The sequence below is a fragment of the Quercus lobata genome, chromosome 4 (genome assembly GCF_001633185.2).
Source record: "Quercus lobata isolate SW786 chromosome 4, ValleyOak3.0 Primary Assembly, whole genome shotgun sequence".
NCBI lineage: Eukaryota > Viridiplantae > Streptophyta > Magnoliopsida > Fagales > Fagaceae > Quercus > Quercus lobata.
Window position 1 is genome coordinate 40,009,782 of NC_044907.1, and position 23,567 is coordinate 40,033,348.

At 36.7% G+C, this 23,567-nt stretch overlaps 1 protein-coding gene across 2 annotated transcripts; it reads right to left on the reverse strand.

The window, feature by feature from the left end:
- Positions 1–155: 155 nt before the first annotated feature.
- Positions 156–23,356, reverse strand: LOC115983995 (tubulin-folding cofactor D). 2 transcript variants are annotated; one of them, XM_031106871.1, is made up of 17 exons: positions 23,050–23,356; positions 21,161–21,708; positions 16,788–16,890; positions 15,751–15,927; positions 13,264–13,455; positions 12,152–12,268; positions 11,955–12,059; positions 10,967–11,137; positions 10,649–10,864; positions 8,185–8,383; positions 7,404–7,609; positions 7,085–7,309; positions 6,422–6,991; positions 6,071–6,340; positions 2,829–2,873; positions 964–1,149; positions 156–663 (listed from the first exon to the last, which is right to left on the reverse strand). In XM_031106871.1, exons 1-17 carry the CDS (start codon positions 23,248–23,250, stop codon positions 376–378), a joined length of 3,819 nt encoding a protein of 1,272 aa, XP_030962731.1. In that variant the 5' UTR covers positions 23,251–23,356; the 3' UTR covers positions 156–375. The 2 variants fall into 2 exon arrangements, with proteins under 2 accessions (XP_030962731.1, XP_030962732.1); XM_031106872.1 differs by lacking the exon at positions 2,829–2,873.
- Between the last annotated feature and the right edge of the window lie 211 nt (positions 23,357–23,567).

Here is a 23,567-nt window from a genome sequence, read left to right on the forward strand (position 1 = left end):
CGATTTGTTCATTATTATCCATTGAGTAGTCAACTGCTGCAATATAGATGAAACATGTTATCATGGGATACTTTCATTTCATCGCAACAAAATTGGATGGCTGGAGCTTCATCATCCATTCCATGGCAGTTGCATTAGAGAACACACGGCAAATATTACAGTGACTTCTAACATGCCACCAAGCTTTACGTTGCATATACCTCTCTTAACTTTCATTCTCAACAAATCAATATCTTTAGTTGTACCTAAATATAACTTTGGCAAGCACCTTTAAATTTCCATATATATTAACTGGGCCAAAAAATAAGAAAGGTTGAGAAGTTACAAGAATACGAGATTTAATTAAAAACTCAGCTCATCAAGAGGAAAAAAAAATCAGAACCCAATTGAGTCAACTAATGAGGAATATGATGCATTTTCATCAGTTGCTGGAGTTTTCTTCCTGCCATCTTTGTTTGATACTCCATTAGTCTTGTGAAGTAGTCCTGTTTCCAGACCAGCCATATTGAACAATTCTAATCTTTGGTGCTTTGCCACTTCTATGTCACCTTCCCAGCAAGTTTCGGAAATTATTTCAAGTGCTTTCTCCATAACATCCTCTGACACAAGATTCTCATTTTGCAGGAGGACAAGGTAAACTTGTTCAGCAGAAGCTTTCCGAATCTGGGTTATAATAAGAGGTAAAATAGAACCAAAAAAAGGGTGCAGAACTAATAAGCAACAGTCCACATTAATAACATATAGTTAAGTTGTTTTATAGATACTATCCCCTAGAGAGAACAAGAGTGAAAAAAAAAAAAAAATACAAAAAACAAAAACAAAAACAAAAACAAAACAAAACAAAACAAAACCTAGTAATAATAATCTAAGCAAGGTGCTTCCATAAAACACAAATTATATTCTAAATGCAGGATACTTGGATTTATTAATGACTAATGCTAAAACTTTGAGAGCACCACAAACCTTAGGATATCGATGGCCAAGGAAAGTGAGAAGATGAGAGAAGGCCTTAGAGTTGATAGGTTCGGAAATTGAAGCAATATATCCTAGTATAGCAATTCCTGCATATAACTTAGAGAAGTCCTTTGATCCCTTCAATTCCACTGCCAGTGAATCCAAAACACCAGCACAGAAAATTGGAGTATGAGCCTGGAAATTGAAGTTGGAGATGAGGTCAATTCAAAATGTGTTCACACCAAATATTTATAAGAAAGGAAATATAACAATTCACAAGGGAACTATAAGTCATGTTTTTAATGGTTTCCATAATACATATAAAAAGGGGAATATAACAAATACACAAGGGAATCACAGTCATAGTTTTATTGGTTTATATGGTACTAAGGGTACGTTTGGTATTAGAATGTTGATTACCTGGGGAATAGGAATGAGCATTACCAACCAACAAAAAGCTAGAATTGAATAACTATTCTTATTTATCTGTTTAGCAATAACATATGAATAGAATCCTAAATCTACATTACACAACTTGGTACATCATGATAAGATGGTGGAATTAAATTATACTCTTGTCACATTTCCTTAAATAACCTTATATAATAATATTTACACTCTTTGTGGGCCTTCTTAACTTCCTATTATGTATAATTGAAATCGCATAATTAATATAATTGTCTTTTATTCAAAATTAATCTCCATAAATAATAAAAAGGAAAAAATTGACAGCATATAAGTAACAATTTCACTTGAATCTCACGGTGACATATAAACAAGCATGATTTTTTTATATGTTTCCTAAAATGTTAATACATATTTAAATTTTAAATTAATACTTTTTTCTCCTGAGGAACCTACTGCAAAGATCTCTAAAGATCTATTGCAATATTAGAGCAAAGACCATAAAAACCAATAATTACAATATAAATTAAAAACCATTGCAACCAATACTTACATAATGTCATATTTTATTGAAAAGAAACATTAATCTTATACAATTGCACTATTACGGACACCAGATAGAGACAGAAGAATGATAGATTTTAAGGGGAGTGGCAGCCAACAGTGCGATTTTGGGATCTTTATTTTTGGAGTTATTATGTAAGTTATGTTATAGGATAGCTATTGTGGACCTTTTGGTAAGAAAGAGTTATTTCTTAATTTAGGGGAACAGATATTCCCGTAATGAAACTGCAATCAAACTCAATACTTATTCCCTACATGTGCACCAAATGATTATGTATAGCGGACATCAAAACCACCATAGAAAGAGAAAAAGAACAAGAAATTTCTTAGTCCTTTATTATTTAAGAATTTAATAGATAATGAAAATGCATCATCTCTGCTGAATCAAGACAATGGGGTGATTAGCATCATCCCAGAACCTCCACTCATTTCACCTTTGTAAACTTCTATGTAGGTATTTGTTAGACAAGATCAATTCACCCATCTTGATGAGAGAATAGACAACATAAAAATTACAGTGCTGCAGAACACAATCTGTTAATAAGACACTCAGCTACATGGTATTATTCATCTAATGCCCCTCTGCATCAGATGGATGTGGCAGACTGCACCAAGAACGAGAGAAGGAATACCCCCAAAAAAAAAAAAAAAAAAACTGGTGGATGATGTGTGCCATGTTTTGGAAGATGCAGTACAGATTGTAGTTGCTAGGTTACCTACAAATTATGGCTATCCAGATCTTCATAGATATGCAATAAAACATCTACTGCTGCTAACATCAATAGATTATGATATAAATTTCCAGCTCTGATGCAGGGGGAACAAGACAAGTAGATGAAAGTAAATGAAATACTAACAGCATCAATAAATTGGGCAAGGGAACTGAAAGAGAAGTGTAAACTAACCTCCATATTTAAGAATATCTTTTTGCTGAAAAAAATCTCGATGGTCTGAAATACAGAAGACTGTCATTTTAACACAGCTTCAAAAACAAGGTTTAAAAAGTACAGAATACCAGAAAGGAGATTTTTTGAGAAAGAAATTCACATACACATACACCAGCACACACATATATGTTACATATAAGCAACATAAATTGTAAGAAAATACAAACCAAGGGTGTTTATCAACCTATAATGTATAGCAGTACCAAGCACCTGAGTAAAGTATATACAAAGAAAAGAATATAACAGAAAAGTATTATAAGAAGTACATACACAAACATGAAAAATCCAGCATTACCATGGCTAAGTTTCACTGAACGAAAGCTACAATTAAAAACGTGAATAAATCATTGAGAAATAGGATGTTTCTAGAAGGATTAATATGATTAATCATCACAAAGAACTTCTTAAATTAAGAGTACTGAAAACTTTTTTCTAGTAGAGTACAGCACAGATTCTTAAGTGATAAGCTACCTTGGAAATAGATTATTCTGGCACTGATATTTGCTCTGTTTTGTCTCTTATTATTAAGCTATCATAATGTCCATGATTTCAGAGCACCTCAATGATTTCCTACTTGGGAATGCCTTTGGGGGCTCATTACAAGGCAACGTCTATATGGAACCCCATATTAGAGAAGGAGCAGAAATTAGCTGGCTGGAAGAGGTTATACTAGTCTAATGGGAGGCCAACTTACTCTTTTAAAGAGTAAATTATTGAGCCTACCAACATATTATCTCTCTTTATTTACTATTCCCAAGTCTTGGCTGATAGATTGGAAAAAATACAAAGGAACTTCTTGTGGGAGCTTTGGATGATGAATTCAAGTATGTTGGTGGCATGGTATAAGGTATGCTCTCCCACTGAGTTGTTTGGGGATTAGAAGAATAGGGAGCTTTAATCAAGCATTACTTGTGAAATGGTTATGGCTGTTTGGGCATGAAGCCACTCATTTGTGGCATCAGGTCATTGTAGCCAAATATGGTGAGGATAGAGGGCGATGGTGTACAAAGGCTAGTAGAGGGATGCACAGGTGTGGGTTGTGGCAAAGCATCAGAGCAGGTTGGGATAATGTTTTCCCACATGTAGATTTTGTGGTTGGTGAGGGCAATCAAATACGGTTTTGGTATGATCCTTGGAGTGATCATCTTCCTCTAAAGGATATATACCCTGATCTCTTTGATTGCTTAGCGGATAAAGATTCTTTAGTCTGTGTTAGACCCCCCATCACAAGTGACAATGAGAAGTTGGAATTTCAAAGGGATTTTCATGATTGGGAGACTGAGGCAGTGTAGTATTCTTAGATTATATTTATACAAAATTGCTTAAGGGGCAGGAGCTATGTGGAAGGTGACTAGGAGTGGTAAATTTGATGGTTGCTCTTTTTATAATGCCATCCATGGTACTAATACTCATTTGTGTCCATGGAAGAGTATTTGGCATGCTAAGGACCCTAAGAGTGTTGTTCTTTTTGTGGTCAGCTACATGGGGTAAGATTCTCACAATTGACAACCTCAATAAGAGGGGATTATTGCTAGTCAACTGGTTTTGTATGTGTTGGTGCAATGGAGAAATAGTGGATCATCTTTTGATCAATTGTGAGATTGCTCATACTCTATGGAGTGAAGTATTTATGATTTTTTTTTTTTTTTAATTATCAAAAAAAAGTATTTATGATTTTTGGGATTCATTGGGTGTTGCCGGACAAGGTAGCATCCCTTCTCTTTGGTTGGCACAACTGGTTTGGGAAACATTCTTCGAATGTATGGAATTTGGTGGCTGCTTGTGTGATCTGGTTAGTGTGGAAGGAACAAAACAGTTGCACTTTTGAGGAGATTGAGAGACCTATTGATCAATTGAAGTCTTTGCTGCTCTGTACCTTGTTTGATTGGTCTAGGAAATGGGTTTTACTAGTTTTGTACTTTTAATTTTTGATTTCCAACTTTCTCTTAGATTTTCTAATTGATTTACTTGTACTTTTCCAAGGTGCTTTATGTTCATCATTGCAAACATAGAGTAGCCGTTTTCATTTTCAATAAAATTCTATTACTAATCAAAAAAAAAAAAAAAAAAAACACTAGATGCTCTGTCCATGCTCTTGCTTCAAGGCATTAATTTAAAAGATACCCTTCCTCCACTCTCACTTGCTCCTGCTTGGTGTTCTGGTCACCCCACACCCTGATCTAAGCTTTCACCCTTAGGCAAAGAGTTCTGGTGGCGAACAACATGATCCTGATGTAGTGCAAATTAGAGAACTTGTCTAAGTACTCTTGTTGTGGGTTAAGGTTTAGGAAGATTTATGGATTTTGGGTTTAGAACCCTTCAAGAAGAAGGGTTAGGATTCAAAACAGAAAAGATTTGATTTATAATTGAAAAAAGAAGAAAAAGAAACGGAAGTAGAACTTTTTCAAAATCTGTGAAAAGTGCATGAACGGTATCCATGAGAAAAAAAGAGGGGGGGGGGGGGGGGTTGGGAGGGAAGGAAATAAGAGAAATGGAGGAAAGCCCTATGGCCAACATGCCTCAATGCTCAAAATACTCAATTATTTTATCAATCAATTCCACCTTCTGTGTGTACATTGAGCACAAATATATAAAGACTCTTTCTTGTACTAATAGTATAGGACTCCTAGTTTGAATAGTAAACAACAACCTAATAAAATACTAACTTAGACCCAAAGAAAATAAATCCTAAGATACTAAGGATCTCCTAGAAAATTATAGACTCAATTAAACTACCAAAATACCCTTTTACTGATTTGCCCCTGACTACAAAATTGACCATAACTAACAAAATAAAGACACATAATTAGACCTTTAAAACCACATGACATGTGAACATCGTAAATTAATTCTTTATAAGGTGAATTTGCAAAGTAGTAGCAAATCAATCTTCTATGGCTAGATTAGATACTCCCTAAATGAGATTAAGATATAATCTGTCTACTGCAGGAAACGAGTGGGCTTAAATCAGGAAACAAGATCATCTACTATTCAGTTATTTATGGATTTTGTAGCTTGCAATCAGAGCAAGCCACATCATAATACTGTTTAATAATCCAATGAACAAAAGCTGTGGTGCATTATTCTAGAACTGCAACATTGTAGGTGACTTAATCATAGAGAACAAATTGTGAACAAGAGCCCATCATTAATATCTCTATCATCAAGTTCATGTTTTCTATCAAGACCATGGATATTACCTTCAAAGTGGGTACAATCACCCTATCACATCTTTTGTACTGTTGAAGAACCCAAAGGATATCAGTAGATAGCTTGAACTCTCTGGATCTTTTCTCATTGAGGTCTTCAGGTTCAACTGCTTGAAGAAACTTTAACAATGCTGAAATTGATGCCTTCTTCAGAGATTCTTGCAACCCACCAGTGGAGATAACTAACCCAGATAGGACAGGTCTACTATAACAATCATATTGAAGTAGCTTCACAAAACGTGGATATGACAAAGTGGGTACCTACAAGCAAGTACAAAATGGTCTTTATGTCAAACTCAACTAATTTTCCAAGTACACTATAGAAGAGCTGTGTATACTTACCCCCCATTTTATATCTGTATCATTAGGAACAATTTTTTCTAGCTTTTCCCTATAAGGTATATAAGGAATATAGATTGTTTTGTTGTACAAAATCCTCTGGAGAACCTTTGCAGCTGCTTCTCTTAGTTTATCCATCTTTTCTACAGCTTGCTTACAAACTCCTCCAACTATGATGGAAGCAAGATTTGCATCAAAAAGTGAGTCCATCTGGTTAGTTTTGACCATATCACAATCAGGCAGCTCTGATACAGAGGATTCAACTTCATCTGATTTTCTAGCAGAACCAATGGAATCTCTCTTACAGAGGATATATATACATTTCTCAAGGCCATACATAGCAGCCTCACGGACCCAAGAACCCACATCACCTCTGTTATCAACAGAATAGTCATCTAGAGCTTTAAATAAACTCATCATCACTTCGTTCTTAATCAGAAGAAATAGAGATAAGTCATCCTCCCAAGAATGGATATTAGAACCTTCTCTAGCCTGAGTTAGTGTCTCACACGCTGATATGAGTCCTTTTACAGCATTTACGCGTGCTTCAGCATCCCTATTGTCAGGGTTGTCCTGTACATAGAAAATAACTTATTTATGTTATTCATTCATTAGTTCTGTAACAGTGGAAATTTCAATGACAATTGCAACTTCTATTAACTGCACCTCAATAGCAGTAGCGCTACAAAGTTTCAAAAGCACATCCCTCCACCTTTTAGCCAAAAGCTCATAAGGCAAAACACCAAGAGCCAGGGAAGATCCTCTTCTAATAGCAACATTTTGATCAGTCAACAATTGCAGGTACTTGGACGATATATCACCAGTACCTCCAGTATCAGCAGCAACCATGTATGCTCCAAAAAAGTGTTTCAGAGCATTAATAGCAGCATTCTGTTCATCATATGGCAAAATTGGTTGACAAATTTAAGGCATCACAGAAACATACAAGGATAGACAAGATAATCCCACGTTAAAAGACAACTACCTGAATCTGAGAATTGGGATGTCTCAAATTCTCATTGAGAGTATCGAGAAGAGTTCGTTTTATCTTTTCAGGCAAAGACAAATGAGATGAAGAGATACATTCAATGAACCGAGAAACAGCTGCACGCATTATTTCTCCACCCTTTCCACGATAAAGTCGTGCTTTCTCGATAGCAGGAACTACACCAGCAATACGATGCTGTTTTTCTATAAGAGAGAAATTGGACAAAGATAATTATAAGCTTAGATACAGAAGATGACATACTACTGACAGCTGAAAACAGCTAACAAGATAAACTATTAAATTTAAATTTTATGAGCTTTCCTTAATTTAGAGCGCACAATTATGTTTTCACCAAGATCACTTTGAAAAGTATTTGGTGTAACAAAGTCTCAAAGGTTGCTTAATTTTTTCGGACATGGCTTTGTGAAAATTTTAAAAGTGGATCATTTCATTAAAAGGAATTTGATCCTTGCAGATTAGTGCTGTATGTGTAAGTCTAGTGGTGAATCAATTGAACATCTCTTATTTCATTGTGGTATTGCTAAGGAGCTGTGGTCCTTTGCTTTCTCTTATTTGGAGTTTAAACCCTAACCCTTCTTCTCAAGGGGTTCTAGATCCAAAATCCACAAATCTTCTTTAGCCTAATTTGTCCTGTGTCAATTAGACAATAATAAATGTAAGGCTCATAAACACAAGTGTGTAACAACTATTTTTAAGTTCTACTTGCACTCTGATTTAGATCAACTAACGTAAGTTTAAAAAAGGTAAGAGTACCAACCAGAGGAAAGAACATAACCACATTGATGTAGCGCCAAAACAAGTTCACCAGCAGCTAAAGTTGCACCATGGCGCATGCACAAATCAGATGAGAGAGTACAAGGAAGTATTTTATCCACTACAGAGTCTGCAAAGTATTCAGGATCATATTTGACAAGAGCAGAAAGGGCCTCTGCAGCAAGTTCTCTCAAGCCTTTCTCCTAATGACATCAATCATGAGTAATTTATGAATTCTTTGAACTATTATCTAACAAAATAAGAATAATGATGACAATCATGGTACTATATGCCAACAATATTTCCATGTGATCTGTTACTGTAATAAATTTTGAATATGATTAGAAAATAACTTCAACAACTACAATGTTGCCATAAGGAAGGAAAAAAGGAAAAAACAAAAAAATAGGTTTAGTGAAAACAGAGAAGGTGGAGGATTAGGGATCCAATCTCCTAGTCCCTACAAAAAAAATTCATGTTCTTCCTTCTGGTTAGGAATGATTACAAAAAAGAAAAGAACAGAAAAAAGGTTTATGTATATGGAATATGCTTGCCCATAGTTTTTTTCTTTAATTATATTTAATAGATAATTACATGTGTATCTAATGGGTCTTGAACCTACAACCTTACCTAATCCTCCACCTTGATCTTACAGAGTATATTGGCAATGAACATATCCAAATTTGACTTTCAAGGAACTTAAGGTTGTTTAAGGGGGCGGCAACATTACAATAATCCTCTCCAAAGAAATTTCGATAGGATGGAATCCAACAAACAGCCACCCAAATGAATACATTTGAAGCTGTATATGGCCAACCACCTCCAACAGTGCATAATTACAAATATGTGTCCACCGCAGTCGCTCAAGTCGAAGAGACATTGTGTGAGTGGGATGCATGAAACAAAATTTAAGGGCAGCTCAAAACCATATGAAGATTAATTCCAATTGGTACTGACACGAGCTGGAGTTTGAGCCAGGAGATTTGGTCTCTCTCAAGATCCAACAGTGCCAGCAATTGTCAATTCAGGTTCATGACAGTATGAAGCTATCTCCAATATTTTATGGGCCCTTAAGAGTCCTAGAGTCCTTGAGTGAGTGGGAAAGGTGGCTTATCGCTTAAAATTGCTGCAGTAGTCATGGTTGCATTCAGTATTTCATGTATCCCAGTTAAAGAAGCAGCTCGGACAGGCGGATCACATGGTCGATGACCAGCCAAGGGTTGATGACAAAGGTTCTGTGACATAAGAACCCAGATGGATTATTGATTTCTGTTGGATTCAACATGGGTGAAAGGTGTCACAAGAAGAAGCATTAGTGCAGTGGGTTGGCATTAGCAACAATGACACCATCTGGGCAGGAAACAATTGGAAAGGGAGAAGTTTAAAGGTTATAACTTGTAAGCTTGGATTTAGTGCTACTGTGTACCACATCTGGAAGCTGAGAAATGTTATTCTACATGAGGGATGCATTCACTCTGAGAGACATATAACAATATAATTTTTGTCATCAGAAAGCAACTAAGAGCTAGAATTGAGTTCACAAAATTCATATTCCTATACTGATGAAACCAGACTACCAGAGAGATATGTTGTAGATGGGGTTTCAATGTTAGTTTCTGTCATTTAGGCCTAATGCTGGTTAAACTGCTTAGATATTTTGTCAGCTTGCCTGTACTGTGTTTTTGTTCTCAGGGTCTTTCAATGAAATTCACTTGATCATCCCAAAAATAATAAAACCATCATTGTCTTTCTAACGTTTCATTTTAGTCATTTTTAACTGTTAGGCACTTCTGCAATTTTTTGGTTTCTAGACATGGCTTGGCAAATTGATTCATTGGGTCTTTGGGTTTTGATTATGTTATTAGGTTTTAGTTGTGAGTTTAATTATTTAGTCTGGATTTAGTTATCAAAGCCCAAGTCCTAACACAACTAGGCATTAGGATATCATTTTTTCTATTCAAGCGAAAGAATATGTTTTCTAAATTTTGAGAAGTTATAAAGTTTTTTTGAGATTTGTTTGATGCAACCATTCTCCGAGGTGTGATGTTGAGGAAACCCTAGGTGTAATGCTAGAAATTTATCTTTCTTTTCTTCATCCCTAAATTTTCAAAAACTTAAAGCCTTACAGCCACACATTGATTTGTCAGCTTTAAAACCCTAAACCACCAATCCATAAAATAGCCCCCCACACACAAAATAAGGAGGGAAATTACTATAATTGGGTTATTGTTCACAGTCCTGGGAACAGCAACCCAAACCTTAGTTTTTCTCCTTTATTTGATTCCCAGATCCTACCATTCCTTTTCACCCTTTATTCCTTTCAATTTTCCAGCCTTTTTCCTACCACAACCTAATCCTAGCTGTCTAGAACTTCCTAATCTAAATTGGCTTCAGTCCCCTTTGTCTTTGTCATTGATATTTCAAATATACAAAGCTAAAACAATGCATGAAAAGAGGTTTGAGCATACCCAGTGACAGATCTTGTTGTCCAGCAGTTCATCCACAAACGGATAAAGATATCCCTCATATTGAGCAATACAGACAGAAACATGAAGGTAAGAGTTTACTCGCGAAGAAAGTGAAAAATAATCTGCAGTGTTCACAATATCAATGCCATGTGGGTAATTCCCTTGTCTTCCAACATTCTCCTGGAAAGCAGCAGCAGCTGCTCTTCTACAGTTAACCTAAGCATCAGACTTTAAAAGATTTAGCGATGGTGCTATCAAAAATTGAAAGAATTAAAATCACATAGCTAAACAAAAAATGTTGAAGCGACATTTCAGCACCTCACGGTCATAGCTAGCCACAGTTAGAAGATGTGGAGCAAGCTGTTCTAATATGGTTCTCATATCTTCATGATAATATGCACGCCCAAAGGCCCAACAAACATAGGCAGCAGCATCACGCACATGAGATCCAACACTATGTGGACCTCTTCGAATATCATAATGTAGTGCCTGTTAAAAATATTAATTTATCAGTACTGATGTTGCAATATAGGTATCTGTGCCAAGGTTTTTATCTCTCTGACCTTTGAGTCTTTAGAAAAAATGTCTTGTGAAAAATATAAATCAAGAAAGAGCAGAGACATTGAATAAGGCAAAGACATGTAAAAGCCAATACAACATCAAATTTCACCACAATATCAAATTCATCTATTTTGACAAGAGCTTTTCAAGAAAAAAGAAAAGAAAAGAAAAAAAACAATCATTGACACAATAACAAGGACTAGAACTATTAACCATAACTAACAAATTGGTTTGAGGATTGGAGTACAATGTTTAGACAAATTTGAAAGCATAGAACACTATTCCTTTTTTTTTTTAAAGAAGTATAGAGCACTATTCCTTGATGAAATTCTACAGAAGACTAACTGCAGCACACTAGAGTTAAGAACCCAACCGACTGTAACATAACTTTATACTTCAATGTCTCTTACATTTTTTCCAGTCTGAACCAATCTGGAAATCAAAAGGAATTAGCACCAAGTGGACAAACACAAAAACTAATTTTAAATGGAACTTAAGGTCTCGTCATCCAGTGAGAAAACTTCTTCAAATATGACATCTTCAGCAGAAATAAATTTCATGACATTCTACACTTAATACTAATATGCCAGACATGGATGAGTATATAGGAAAAGGAAGCCATGTCTTAATGAACTAAGTAAAACAATATCCATATTCACAGAAGAAGAAAAAACTTCCAGAAATTATATGCTTTAAGAAAACATCAAATTCACTGGTCTTAGTTTTATGTATATATAGGTACAACCTTCACAACAACAGGTACAACTTTGGGAAGACTTATAGGTAAGAGCAATCCTCTACGTGCCAGTTCAGCCAGTGCTAAGCAACCTCCATGCCATGATCCATCACCCTGGAAATATACGACATGTCATCACAACTCTAGACATAATTTGTATTCTCATGGGAAACAAGTTGCAAAAGAGAGCAACTGCCCTATTTTACCTCGCCTGGTGAAAACAGCTCCAAGACAGATGAAAGGACCTCTTCTGAAAGCACAGATGTTAGACGTGAAGTTATGCGGCCTATACCTTTTGCAGCAGACCAACGCACTACAGTGTCCTGCATTACCATCACAGCAATGTCAAAATCAGATCAGCAGTATAAATCTATAAATAAATGATGAAATTAATGAATCATGTAGAACATAAGATTGCATTTAGAAATAGTGGAAGGAGGTAGAAAGGAAAAGTAAATAATGCAAAAAGGGGAGGGAAGGATAGTTCCCTTGTTCGGATGAGAAGGAAATGTTGGTTGGAATGTACTCATTGTAACTCTCTGTTTGTTTTCTGCCCAGCCCCATGGGAAGGAAAAGTGGGATGGAATGTACTTGTAACTAGAGATGTCATTGATCCAATTGAAAGGAATACAATGCACTTATTCTTGCCTTTTTGCAGCTATGTTATATAATTCAACTAAATTTAAGCATTAATTTGCTTTATAATATATCTGAATAATTGCTAAAATGACTAATATGTTTTGCATCTGCACTATTTTAAAGTTCTCAACCATATTTTTTTTGGGTAACCTAAGGAACCTATCTAAAAAAGAGCCATTTGGACTCACCTCTAGCCAGTAAAACCTACAGGCAACTGACCCCACCCACCAGAACCAGTTGTCAGGTAATCCAAGGGCAAATCCCTAATGTGCTAAGCAGTTTATGCTCATGCCCGGGAGCTTTAAAACTCTCAACCATTGTCAGTGTTTAGTTGCTCTCATTCTCTCTTCCACAGTTTCACCCCTTACACTTCATTCATATGGAAATCAAGTATCAACATACAAATTGACTATTTATCACACAATAATGAGGAGAATCAGTATTAAACTATATCCCCAAGTATGAGAAATAATAGTTCCAAAGTACCATCTTAAAAAATCTGTAAGATTCTAGTATGTGAATATGTATGGGAGATCTCATGCATCTACATTTAGACCAATCAAGATGGCAGGAAACTAGAGATCAGCAAAGTATGATTTCAAAATTTCCACTATTGGGAAACTTAGTCTACATCAGAAAATAATGAAGTTCACCACAGATTCTCACCCTTCAGACATACCGTATCTTTCAATCCAGAGAGCAACATCTCAATTATCTCTTCTACAATATCTGGAACATCCATATCTTCATCTTGCATGTAATCTGAACTTTCTTCCAAGTTAGAGGAGTCTACATCTGGACCATGACTGCATTGATCATTTTTTCTGGACGCAGGCAAAGAAATATTCTTTCCAAATGAACTAGCTCTGCCCTGTATGCATGGTTCAAAGGTAACAAAAGTAGCATTTTATTTGGAAGCCCAGTACAGGTTAACTTATAAATTACAACCTTCCAAAAGAACATCACAACAGATTGGCATTAAAAACAGATAACCCCAGAAATCAACTAGCATACTAATGACTCATTTGGTGCGTAGTATTTTCCTTCTTCTTCTTCTTTTTTTTTTTTTGCGCGGGGGGGTGGGGGGCTAACATAACCAGACAAACCAAGGACAGGATGTGAGATAATATTACACTACCATCAAGTGGATCCTTCAATATTCTTGATAATGCCAACAAAATAAGTAGCATAAAGTGAGCAGAAAAAAAAGGCACATAGGAAAGGAGATAATTAATTACAGAAAGAGGCGTGTCTAAATACACATTTGTACCAGATATGTTGATGAGTCATGCTGTGGAGGAATCTATTCCGCTGTGGGGGCCTTTCATCACACTTTGGAGTCACAGAATCCTTCAAAAGAGGATGGGGATAGGATGAGGTGGAGGTTGAAGTCGAAGGGGGATTTTGACATACAGTCCTTTTACGGTGCTCCGAGGGGATATAGCTCTACTATTTTTCTATGGAAAAGTATTTGGGGCATGAAGGCTCCACGTCAAGTTTCTTTTTTGTTTGGACAGCTGCGTGTGGGAAGATACTCACATGTGATTATTTGAGGAGAAAGGGGCATCACAATTGTGGATTGGTGCTGCCTATGCTGGTGTAGTGAGGAGAATGTTGATCATCTCTTGTTGCATTGTCACAAGGTTTATCAGTTATGGAGTTTTTCTTTTAGTTCGTTTGGCGTTGATTGGATTTTAACCAAAAGGGTTATTGATTTATTGGCAGGACGGAGAAACTAGTTCGGAAAGCACTAATTGAATATTTGGAATTTGGTATCACAATGTGTGATGTGAATTATTTGGAGGGAGCGTAATAATTGTATATTTGAAGATATGGAGTTTACCAGGGATCAGCTTCTATCTTTATTTGCAGGGACTGTATTTGATTGGTCTTGTGCATGGATTTACTTCTAGGGAATCTATTCCGCTGTTCATAGATTCCTTTCTTCTTGTACATAATTTTTTTTTCCTTCCAGTGTTCTGTTGTCTGTACGTGTGTGTGTGTATATATATATATATATACACACATTGGCTACTTCATCTTTCTAATGAAGTAGTCTTTTCTCAATAAAACTTTTCTTACTTATCAAAAACAAAACATTTCTACCAAAAATAGAACATTAAATAAAACAGTATTTAGTTCTGTAATATTGTTAAAAACTTTCCAAAACAAAAAAAAAAGGCCCAAATAGCAGACACCTTTAACTTTCTACTCAAGTAACAACATTTTAATATATATTCAGTAAAGAACTTGATGTCGATCACATAACAAGACTTAGTTCTGTAATATTTTTGAAAAATTTTAAAGAAAGGAGGAAAAAGGTCCCAGATGGCAAACACCTATAACTCTTTGCTCAACTAATATTATTTTTATATGTTTCAACAAACAGCATGCTATCAATCATATATGGCACGGAGACAATACTGACATGCAACAAAAAAGCACATTTTTCTTTGACATTTTGTAGCCCTATTCTCAGTATACATAGGCCTTCTGTTTGTACCCTTTTTTTTCAGACAACATTGGGAGTCTTTCTAAAGAAGAGCCCTTTGGGCTTGCCTCTAGCCAATAAAACCTACGAGAAACTAACCCCACCTGCTAGAACTAGTTGCCAGGTAATCCATGGGCATTCACCCTTGATGAGCTAAGCATTTTATGCTGTTATACCCAAAAGCAGGCCTTCTGTTTGTACCTCTCTCTTTAAAAATTTAAAATTCTAGTTCCATTACCCCACCAAAGAAAAAAGGCTCAAAATGGCTTATCTATTGATAAATACATATTTGAAGACACCAAATGCAAGTTTTAAAGAGAGCTAAGAATGTAACATTTTGTATCCATCAATCAATTTATGCAATACCACATCCATTCTGTATCCAAACCTCCTGTTCAAGCCTGCCAACACCTCCATCACCATCCTAGGCATCAATTGAATATGACCCAAATAATAATAAAAATTCATAGTGAAGCAAACAAGAAATACAATTATAAACTCCAACTTCAAAGCAAATAACAACCAAAGACATACACAGCTAACCCAATGGAATGAATGGCAAAGCATACAAGATATTAATATCTTAAAACGTTGCTATATGCAAAGAAAACTCAATCCTTCAAGGGAGACAATAAGGTTTAGAATTAGAATAATCAAATCTTCAGCATGACTAACCACATAGCGCCACGAAGGAGACCGATGAGGGAGACAAGTAAGCCCAATCCGCTGAGTTAACTTCACCAAATACTTGCGAAGTAAAGGGCTCTGAGTTGCAGCACTGGACTTGATTAATGCTGAAGTGTCCTTCCAAACCATTGGAATCACATCAAGCAAGAGTTTTCGACCACCAGACTGTCTACAAAAAATGATGCATAAGAGATGCAAGTACTTGAAAAGGCAGATTTTAATATTGGGCATCACTAGAATGAAAATAAGAAAGGTGTAGTGTATAGCTCTGGATATTATATATCAGAATGATGTCTTAATTAATTTTAGAAAAAAAATGAACTTAGTGTTGCCAACTTAAGGAGAGAATAAACATCACATTCAACATATTTTGTTAGCAAAGCAAAAACTGTTGCAAGCTTCATTTCCCACTCAGATTCAGAGACGTCAGTGATTTTATTGATTGAATGAACAAAGATGAAAACCATAAGTTAGTTGGGGTAAAACAGGAGGAACAGAACATCTATCCATGCAACCCAAGTTTTAAACCAGTGTGTAGCTGCAAGTCAGAGTCAAGCAAGGATTCCTGGATGCTGTTTTTGTCAATTCCAGCTAGGATCATCATCATGGAATTTCAAACATCCAGGTAAAGGAACTACATGCTATGTCATGGATGGTGAAGAAAGCAAGCCTAATTGTTTAAAAATAATCTGCACTAGGTTCCACATAAAACAACATACAGTAAAAGTTGTTTATTTGTTCTTTAAAAAAGTAAAAAAATTGGGAGAGCATTGACAACAAATGATTTGAAAATTCTATTTTGGACTTCCACACTTTATGACTGTGACTTTCTAGTATATCATTGATATGTTACATATGAACTCAGTGCGTCTTGAACCCATGATGACCTTGCCCTTACAAGGGAAGGTGGTACCATTTGAGCAAGAGCTCGTTGGCGAAAGATTCTTCAGTCATTATCTTTTTTTATGAGTAAAAGAGGAACTTTACCATGGAATGCTATGAAATGAAAAGAATCAAAAGCAAACCTTGAAAATAGAAGCCAATGCTTCAACAGCACCAAGTACCCGGAAGTGATTCAAGACATCATCAGTGACAGAAGATAGGACTTCATGTGTCCATTCAGTGAAGCTGAAGAAGTTACAAAAAGAAACATGTAAGCTTATGGAGAAAAGTAAAATTCTGTACCAAACAAAATTAGTTTGGAAAAAGGTTTACAAGCACACAGCCCAAATAAACCAAAGGAGAAAGTATTAGTACATAATCAATACAACATGATAATTACAAGATACACTTTTATACAAGGACCTGACTCCAAAAACCAATACCTAAATGTGAAAACGTGTCCACTGAAAAAGGTTCTTTATAAAAGTTACCATAAGAGGCAAAATAAAAACAAGAATTTATAATGTTTTTTCTTTTGTGTCTGGAATATTAGAAGAAATGGATTGCTGTTAAATTATGCCTTTCGGTATTCGGTGGGTCTTGCCTGGCTCTGTGGCGGAAGTATTATTTTGTTGGAATTATTGGCTTGGGAAGCATAATTTAATTCCAGGTTGTTTGATGTGGACTATTTGGAACAAAATCGTCGTTCCTATGAAGATTCTGAGAAGACTTTGGTTGAGTTAAAAGGCTTGTGTCAGCATAGCCTTTTTGATTGGTCTCGGTGCTGGGGTTTTACAAACTGTTCTTCTCTTCCCTTTGTTTAGTTTCCTGATTGCTGTTCTATTTGTTTTCTGTTTGTGATTTGATGTTGTTCATCCTCATGAGCACATTGTATGTTTCTTTTTAATTATTTCATCAATAATAGTACCCATATTACCTATCAAAAAACAAAAAAAGCCATCAATAATAATCGTTTCTGTTTAAAGGCATAATGAGCCTTGCTTGGCTAGTATTTCAATGTGGTTAGGTTCCCTTCTGAACGATTGGGGTCTATTTCTTTCACTACTGCTATGCGGGAGTTCTCCAATTTTATTTCAGAACAGGGTCTCATTGACTTGTCATTGCAAGGGGGTTCTTTTACTTGGTCAAATTCTAGAGAAGTTGTCTCGAAGGCTAGGCTGGATAGATTCTTGTTTTCTGCAGATTGGGAGGATAGGTTTCCAACAGTTTCTCAAAGACGGATGTCTAGGTTGTGCTCGGATCATTTTCCAATTGTTCTTGAGGGTGGATCCTTCCAGAGAGGGAGTATGCCGTTTAGATTTGAGAATATGTGGCTCAAGGATGAAGGTTTTGTGGATAGGGTTCGGTCTTGGTGGGATTCCTATCAGGTTCATGGTGCACCGAGTTTCATTCTGGCCAATAAATTGAAGCTCTTAAAAAATGATTTGAAAAGATGGAATGTGGAGGTGTTTGGTCATGTTGAAGTTCGGATTAAAAAATTGTGGAAGGACCTAAGTGTTCTTGAGAATATGGAGGAGAGTCGGGGTTTATCAGCAGAGGAAAGGGTAAGAAATGGGTAGAATCCGTGATGAGTTAGAACAAGCTACTCTGTTGGAAGAAATAAGTTGGAGACAAAAATCTAGAGTTCTTTGTGTTAAGGAAGGTGACAGGAACACTAAATTTTTTCATCGCATAGCTAACTCTCATAGGAGGGTTAATTCTATTGAGAGGCTTATGGTGGATGGGGTATTGTCTTCAGACCCGGCTGCTATAGCAGACTGTATCTCTCAGTTTTATAAGCAGCTTTATTTGGAGAATGTGGCTAATAGACCCGTATTAGATGATGTGGAGTTTGCTAGTATCTCGGTGGAAGATGCAAGTTGGCTAGATAGGCCTTTTGAGGAAGAAGAGGTGGTTGAGGTGATTAATGGTTTCAATGGTGACAAGGCACCTGGTCCAGATGGCTTTTCAATGGCATTCTTCCAGTCTTGTTGGGGCGTTTTGAAAACAGAAATTATGGCTGTGTTCCACAATTTCCATACTCAGGCGGTGTTTGAGAAGAGTCTTAATGCCTCATTCCTTGCCCTTATTCCTAAGAAAGTGGATGCTGTGGAGGTCAAGGACTTTCGGCCCATTAGCTTAGTTGGCGGGATTTATAAGATTATCTCTAAGGTGTTGGCTAATCGCCTTCGTAGGGTGGCGCATGGGCTTATTTCGGATTCACAAAATGCTTTTGTGAAGGGTAGACAGATTTTGGATTCCGTCCTGATTGCCTCTGAATGTATTGATGGTAGATTAAAGTCAGGAGTTCCAGGTGTGTTATGTAAATTGGATGTGGAAAAAGCATATGATCATGTGTGCTGGGATTTTTTAATGTATATGCTGCAGCGTTGTGGTTTCTCTGAGAAATGGAGAAAATGGATATGGTATTGCATTTCAACTGTAAAGTTTTCTATTCTGATCAATGGTAGCCCATCTGATTTCTTTGGTAGCTCTAGGGGGCTTCGGCAAGGGGATCCTTTATCTCCGTTGTTGTTTGATATTGTGATGGAGGCACTAAGCCGTATGTTGGATGTGGCTGCCTCCGCTGGGCAATTCTCAGGTTTTTCTGTGGGTAGTACGGTTGGTTCATCAGTGATGGTGTCTCACCTTTTATTTGCAGATGATACTCTGATTTTTTGTGATGCTGAACCTTCTCAGATTGCTAATTTGAGGGCGATACTTGCTAGATTTGAGGAGGTCTCAGGGCTTCATATTAATTTGGGGAAGTCTGAGCTGGTTCCTGTTGGTGGAGTACACAATTTGGAGGATTTGGTGGGTTTGTTGGGGTGTGGGCAGTCTTCTTTGCCCTTGAAATATTTGGGTCTTCCTTTAGGTGCCAAATTTAAGGATTTATCTGTTTGGAATCCTATCCTAGAGAGAATGGAGAGGAGATTAGCAGGTTGGAAGAGAATGTATTTATCTAAAGGGGGTAAGGTGACTCTCATTAAAAGCTCACTCTCGTCTTTACCTACATACTTTCTTTCCCTTTTTCCTTTACCAGGGAAGGTGGCAAAGCGTATGGAGAAATTACAGAGAGACTTTCTGTGGAATGGGATTGGTGGTGAACCTAAAATACATTTAATTAATTGGGCCAAGGTTTGTAGGCCTTTGCAGGAGGGGGGGTTGGGTATACGACGGTTGGGGAACTTTAATTCTGCATTGTTAGGTAAATGGTTGTGGAGGTATGGCATGGAGACTGATGCTTTATGGAGGAGGGTTGTAGAGGCAAAATATGGGAATATTTGGGGTGGTTGGTGTACGAAAAAGGTGACAAGTCCTTATGGAGTCAGCCTGTGGAGATACATTAGAAGTGGCTGGTTGAACCTCTCTAAATTCCTTGTTTATGAAGTGGGGGATGGTACTAGAGTGAAATTTTGGAAGCATTTGTGGTGTGGGGATGGTACTCTCCAAGAGGCATTTCCAGAGTTTTATCGTCTTAGTAGGTCAAAGGATTCCTCGGTGGCTGAAGTTATGGGTTGGTCTGCTGGGAGGTTTCATTGGAATGTGCAATTTCGTCGTCCACCACAAGATTGGGAAGAAGAAGCCTTTGACCGGTTTATGGAATTGATCTATTCTTCAACGGTGCGGGGGTTTGGTCCTGATAAGGTTTGTTGGAAACCTGCAAGGGATAGAGGTTTTGAGGTTAGAGGTTATTATAACTCATTCTACCCTCCTACTTTTGTTTCTTTTCCATGGAGAATGATATGGCAATCAAAGGTTCCCCCAAGGGTGGCGTTCTTTTCTTGGTCTGCTTCATTGGGTAAGATCTTAACAACAGATAACCTTCGTAAAAGACGAGTGATGGTGCTTGACTGGTGCTATATGTGTAAGAGGAGTGGGGAGTCGGTGGATCATCTTCTACTTCATTGCTCCATAGCTTGGGAGTTGTGGTCCATGGTTTTCTGCTTGTTTGGTATTCAATGGGTTATGCCTCATACTGTTCTTGAGTTGTTTGAGGCTTGGCAAGGAAAGTTTGTGCGACATCGCCACATTGATGTTTGGAGAATGGTGCCTCATTGCTTGATTTGGTGCATTTGGCATGAAAGGAATGATAGAAGTTTTGAGGGTTGTGAACGCTCTTTACTGGAGCTTAAGTCTTTTTTCCTACACACTCTCTTTGAATGGAGTGTGGTTTTTTCTCATTTTTCTTGTTCTTCCTTTTCTTTGTTTCTTGACCGTTGTTCTTTTGTTTCTTGACTTGTGCCCCCATAGTACATCCCCAATGTACTCGGTTTGGCAATCTTTTTATTATTAATAATATTCTTACATTATTTATCAAAAAAAAGACACACAACCCAAACCATCACTAATAATTGTTTCTGTTTAAAGGCATAATGAGCCTTGGTCAGCTAGTATTTTATTGGAAAGTCATATGATTCACTAACCCCTAAAGGTATAACATTGTAAGAAACACAACACAAGTCAAATTGGCCAAATGCTTCAACAACATTTCTATAAGCATTATGATAGATACCTCATAAAGACCTTTGGCATATCTGGACGTGTGAGAAGCTTTGAGAGCAGCAATCCAGCTATAGTGCGCATGGGGCCAGCAGTTGAAAGGTAATCTTTAGAAAACCCTATTATCCTCAATACCAGGGGGGCTGGCTCAAGTTCACCCAGATTACTGTTGTTTGCAATACTAGTATCAACGGTGGAGATATCAAACGGAACCAAAACTAGTATAGAAAGCCACAAAAGTATTACACATTTTGCCTCCATCTCTCCTGTACTTTCCTGCCGTAATGATGTCACTGAATTTGTGTTGTGGCACTTCTCTAATAGAGATACAGCTAGTTCTAAATCAGAAACTTGATGTGGAAAGAACTTGATAACAGCCTTGTATCCACAAACTGTGACCAGAGAATAAATAATGATGCATATAGGCTTGATTATTTCAAGAATTTCTTTTGAAGCTACCCCTAGTTCAATTGTTTTAGTACGGATAATGAGCATCAGAGGGGAAACTATACTCTCCAGGTAAGGCTCAAGTAATTGACCCTGTTCCTGATACTTATCCATCTGCAGAACCAGTAGGGAAATATTTTAAACTAAAAGGAAAATAGTTTCTTAAACAATAGAAAATGCATTGCATAGTATTTAAGGTCTTGAACATGTAATTCAAACATATAGATACCAGGGGAAAAAAATTAATTAAGGTGTCCAACGTATCATTTTCTGTTCAATATTAGAAACCAAAGCACAACCTACACATATTGTAATAGCAAACTACATGCAAGCTTCAACACGAGAATGGGGTGTTTGACATGAAAACTCTCATAATATAGAATGAGACACCATTATAGATTTGTGTGAACATATTATATGTGCAAATTTTTTGCATCTGCACGCATGCGTAGATTAGCCATAGAGAGCTGTAATTCAAGGATCACCAAGCCAATAAAGGAAACAAAAAAAACTCATTGTATATTATGAAGAAAATACAGTGAGACCATAGGCATCAGAAGATTTGTAAACTACCAAATGGAAAATCCCATGACACCTCTGTGTTTTTGGAGGGCACAGTAGCCAATAGCCACTATGACCATAACCATGTATTTCAAGTTTTTTTATTTTATTTTTTTTATGATGTAGGAGAACTTCGCTTAGATTAGTTGCATGTCACAACGCATACTCTACAACTATCCTCACTGTTAATCAAACTCCTACAGGCAATTGACCCCACCCACCCAAACCAGTTACCGGGTACTTTTCACCCCTAACAAGCTAAGCAATTTATCCTAAGTTTTTTTTTTTTTCCTGATTACTTAGAGAACCTTTCTAAAGAAGAACCCTTTTGACTCGCCTTTAGACAGACAACTGACCCCACCTGCCAGAACCAGTTGCAAAGTAATTTTAGGGACATTCACCTCTCACGGGCTAAGCAATCTACACTCATGACAGGCATTCAAGTGTTTTAATCTCCAACATTAACATAATTAAAACTAAAGACTAAGATTAAAACGCTTGAAACACATGATTCTAATCCCCAGAGGCAGCATCAAAGAACCCCTCCAACAACAATGCCCATTTTTTCGCATATAAGCGCGAAAAATACTATAAAGGAAATACATTTGACATGTTTTAAGTCATTTCAAAAAAATATAGATTAAATTAAATTAAATTAGGCCTAAAACAGAGAATGTAATGTAAAATTAATAGAAAAAAAAGACATGGAACACAAAGAAACTTCCAAATCCAAAACTAGAACAAACAGCAGAGGTGTCACATTGTGATCCTAAAAGTTCATTCCCACATTTATAAACATAATATATATTCAGAACAAACTCAAAAAGCATCAATCTGAGCGAAACAAAAAATGGGTCTGAGAGAGAGAGAGAGAGAGAGAGAGAGAGAGAGTACGATGGATCGGATGGTGTAGACAGAGGAAGGGTCGGTGACGCGGCCATGGGAAACGATGTCGTTGAGAAGGGAGCTAACGAGCTTCCATTCAAGGAGGAAGTATTTGTAAAGGACTCTCTCCTTAGAACCGAGCTCATCATCTTCTTCTTCTATGTCCTTCACTGCCATTTCCATTTCCGTTTTCTCTTCTTCCAAAGCCATGAGATTTGATGAGAGAGCTTCTTTCTTTCTTTCTTCTTCAATTCTCACTTCTCAACAAGTCTTGTATGTATGTATGTATGTATGATCTTAATAGTAGTAGTAGTAGTAGTAAAAAACTTGTCATTTCCTGATTTTAAAGCTTGAGGCAAACTTCAGGAGGTAATGTGCAAAACAGCTATCCAAAAGAATTGTATATAGTTAGTTCGGCAACGTTTGAAACAATAAAGGAAAGTAGCATCTCGAGATTTAGAAACTCGAGATCCATATTACAAAAAGGCCACATAGTTCTCGAGTCTTTAAGACTCGAGTTTCATGCG

Excerpts from the sequence above, each read along its gene's own strand:
- LOC115983995 (XM_031106871.1), bottom strand. The coding sequence starts at position 23,250 with ATGGCTTTGGAAGAAGAGAAAACGGAAATGGAAATGGCAGTGAAGGAC. Across the intron at positions 16,891-21,160 it reads ATGCCAAAGGTCTTTATGAG|CTTCACTGAATGGACACATG; the intron begins GTATCTATCATA and ends TAACTTCTTCAG. Across the intron at positions 664-963 it reads TTGGCCATCGATATCCTAAG|ATTCGGAAAGCTTCTGCTGA; the intron begins GTTTGTGGTGCT and ends ATTATAACCCAG.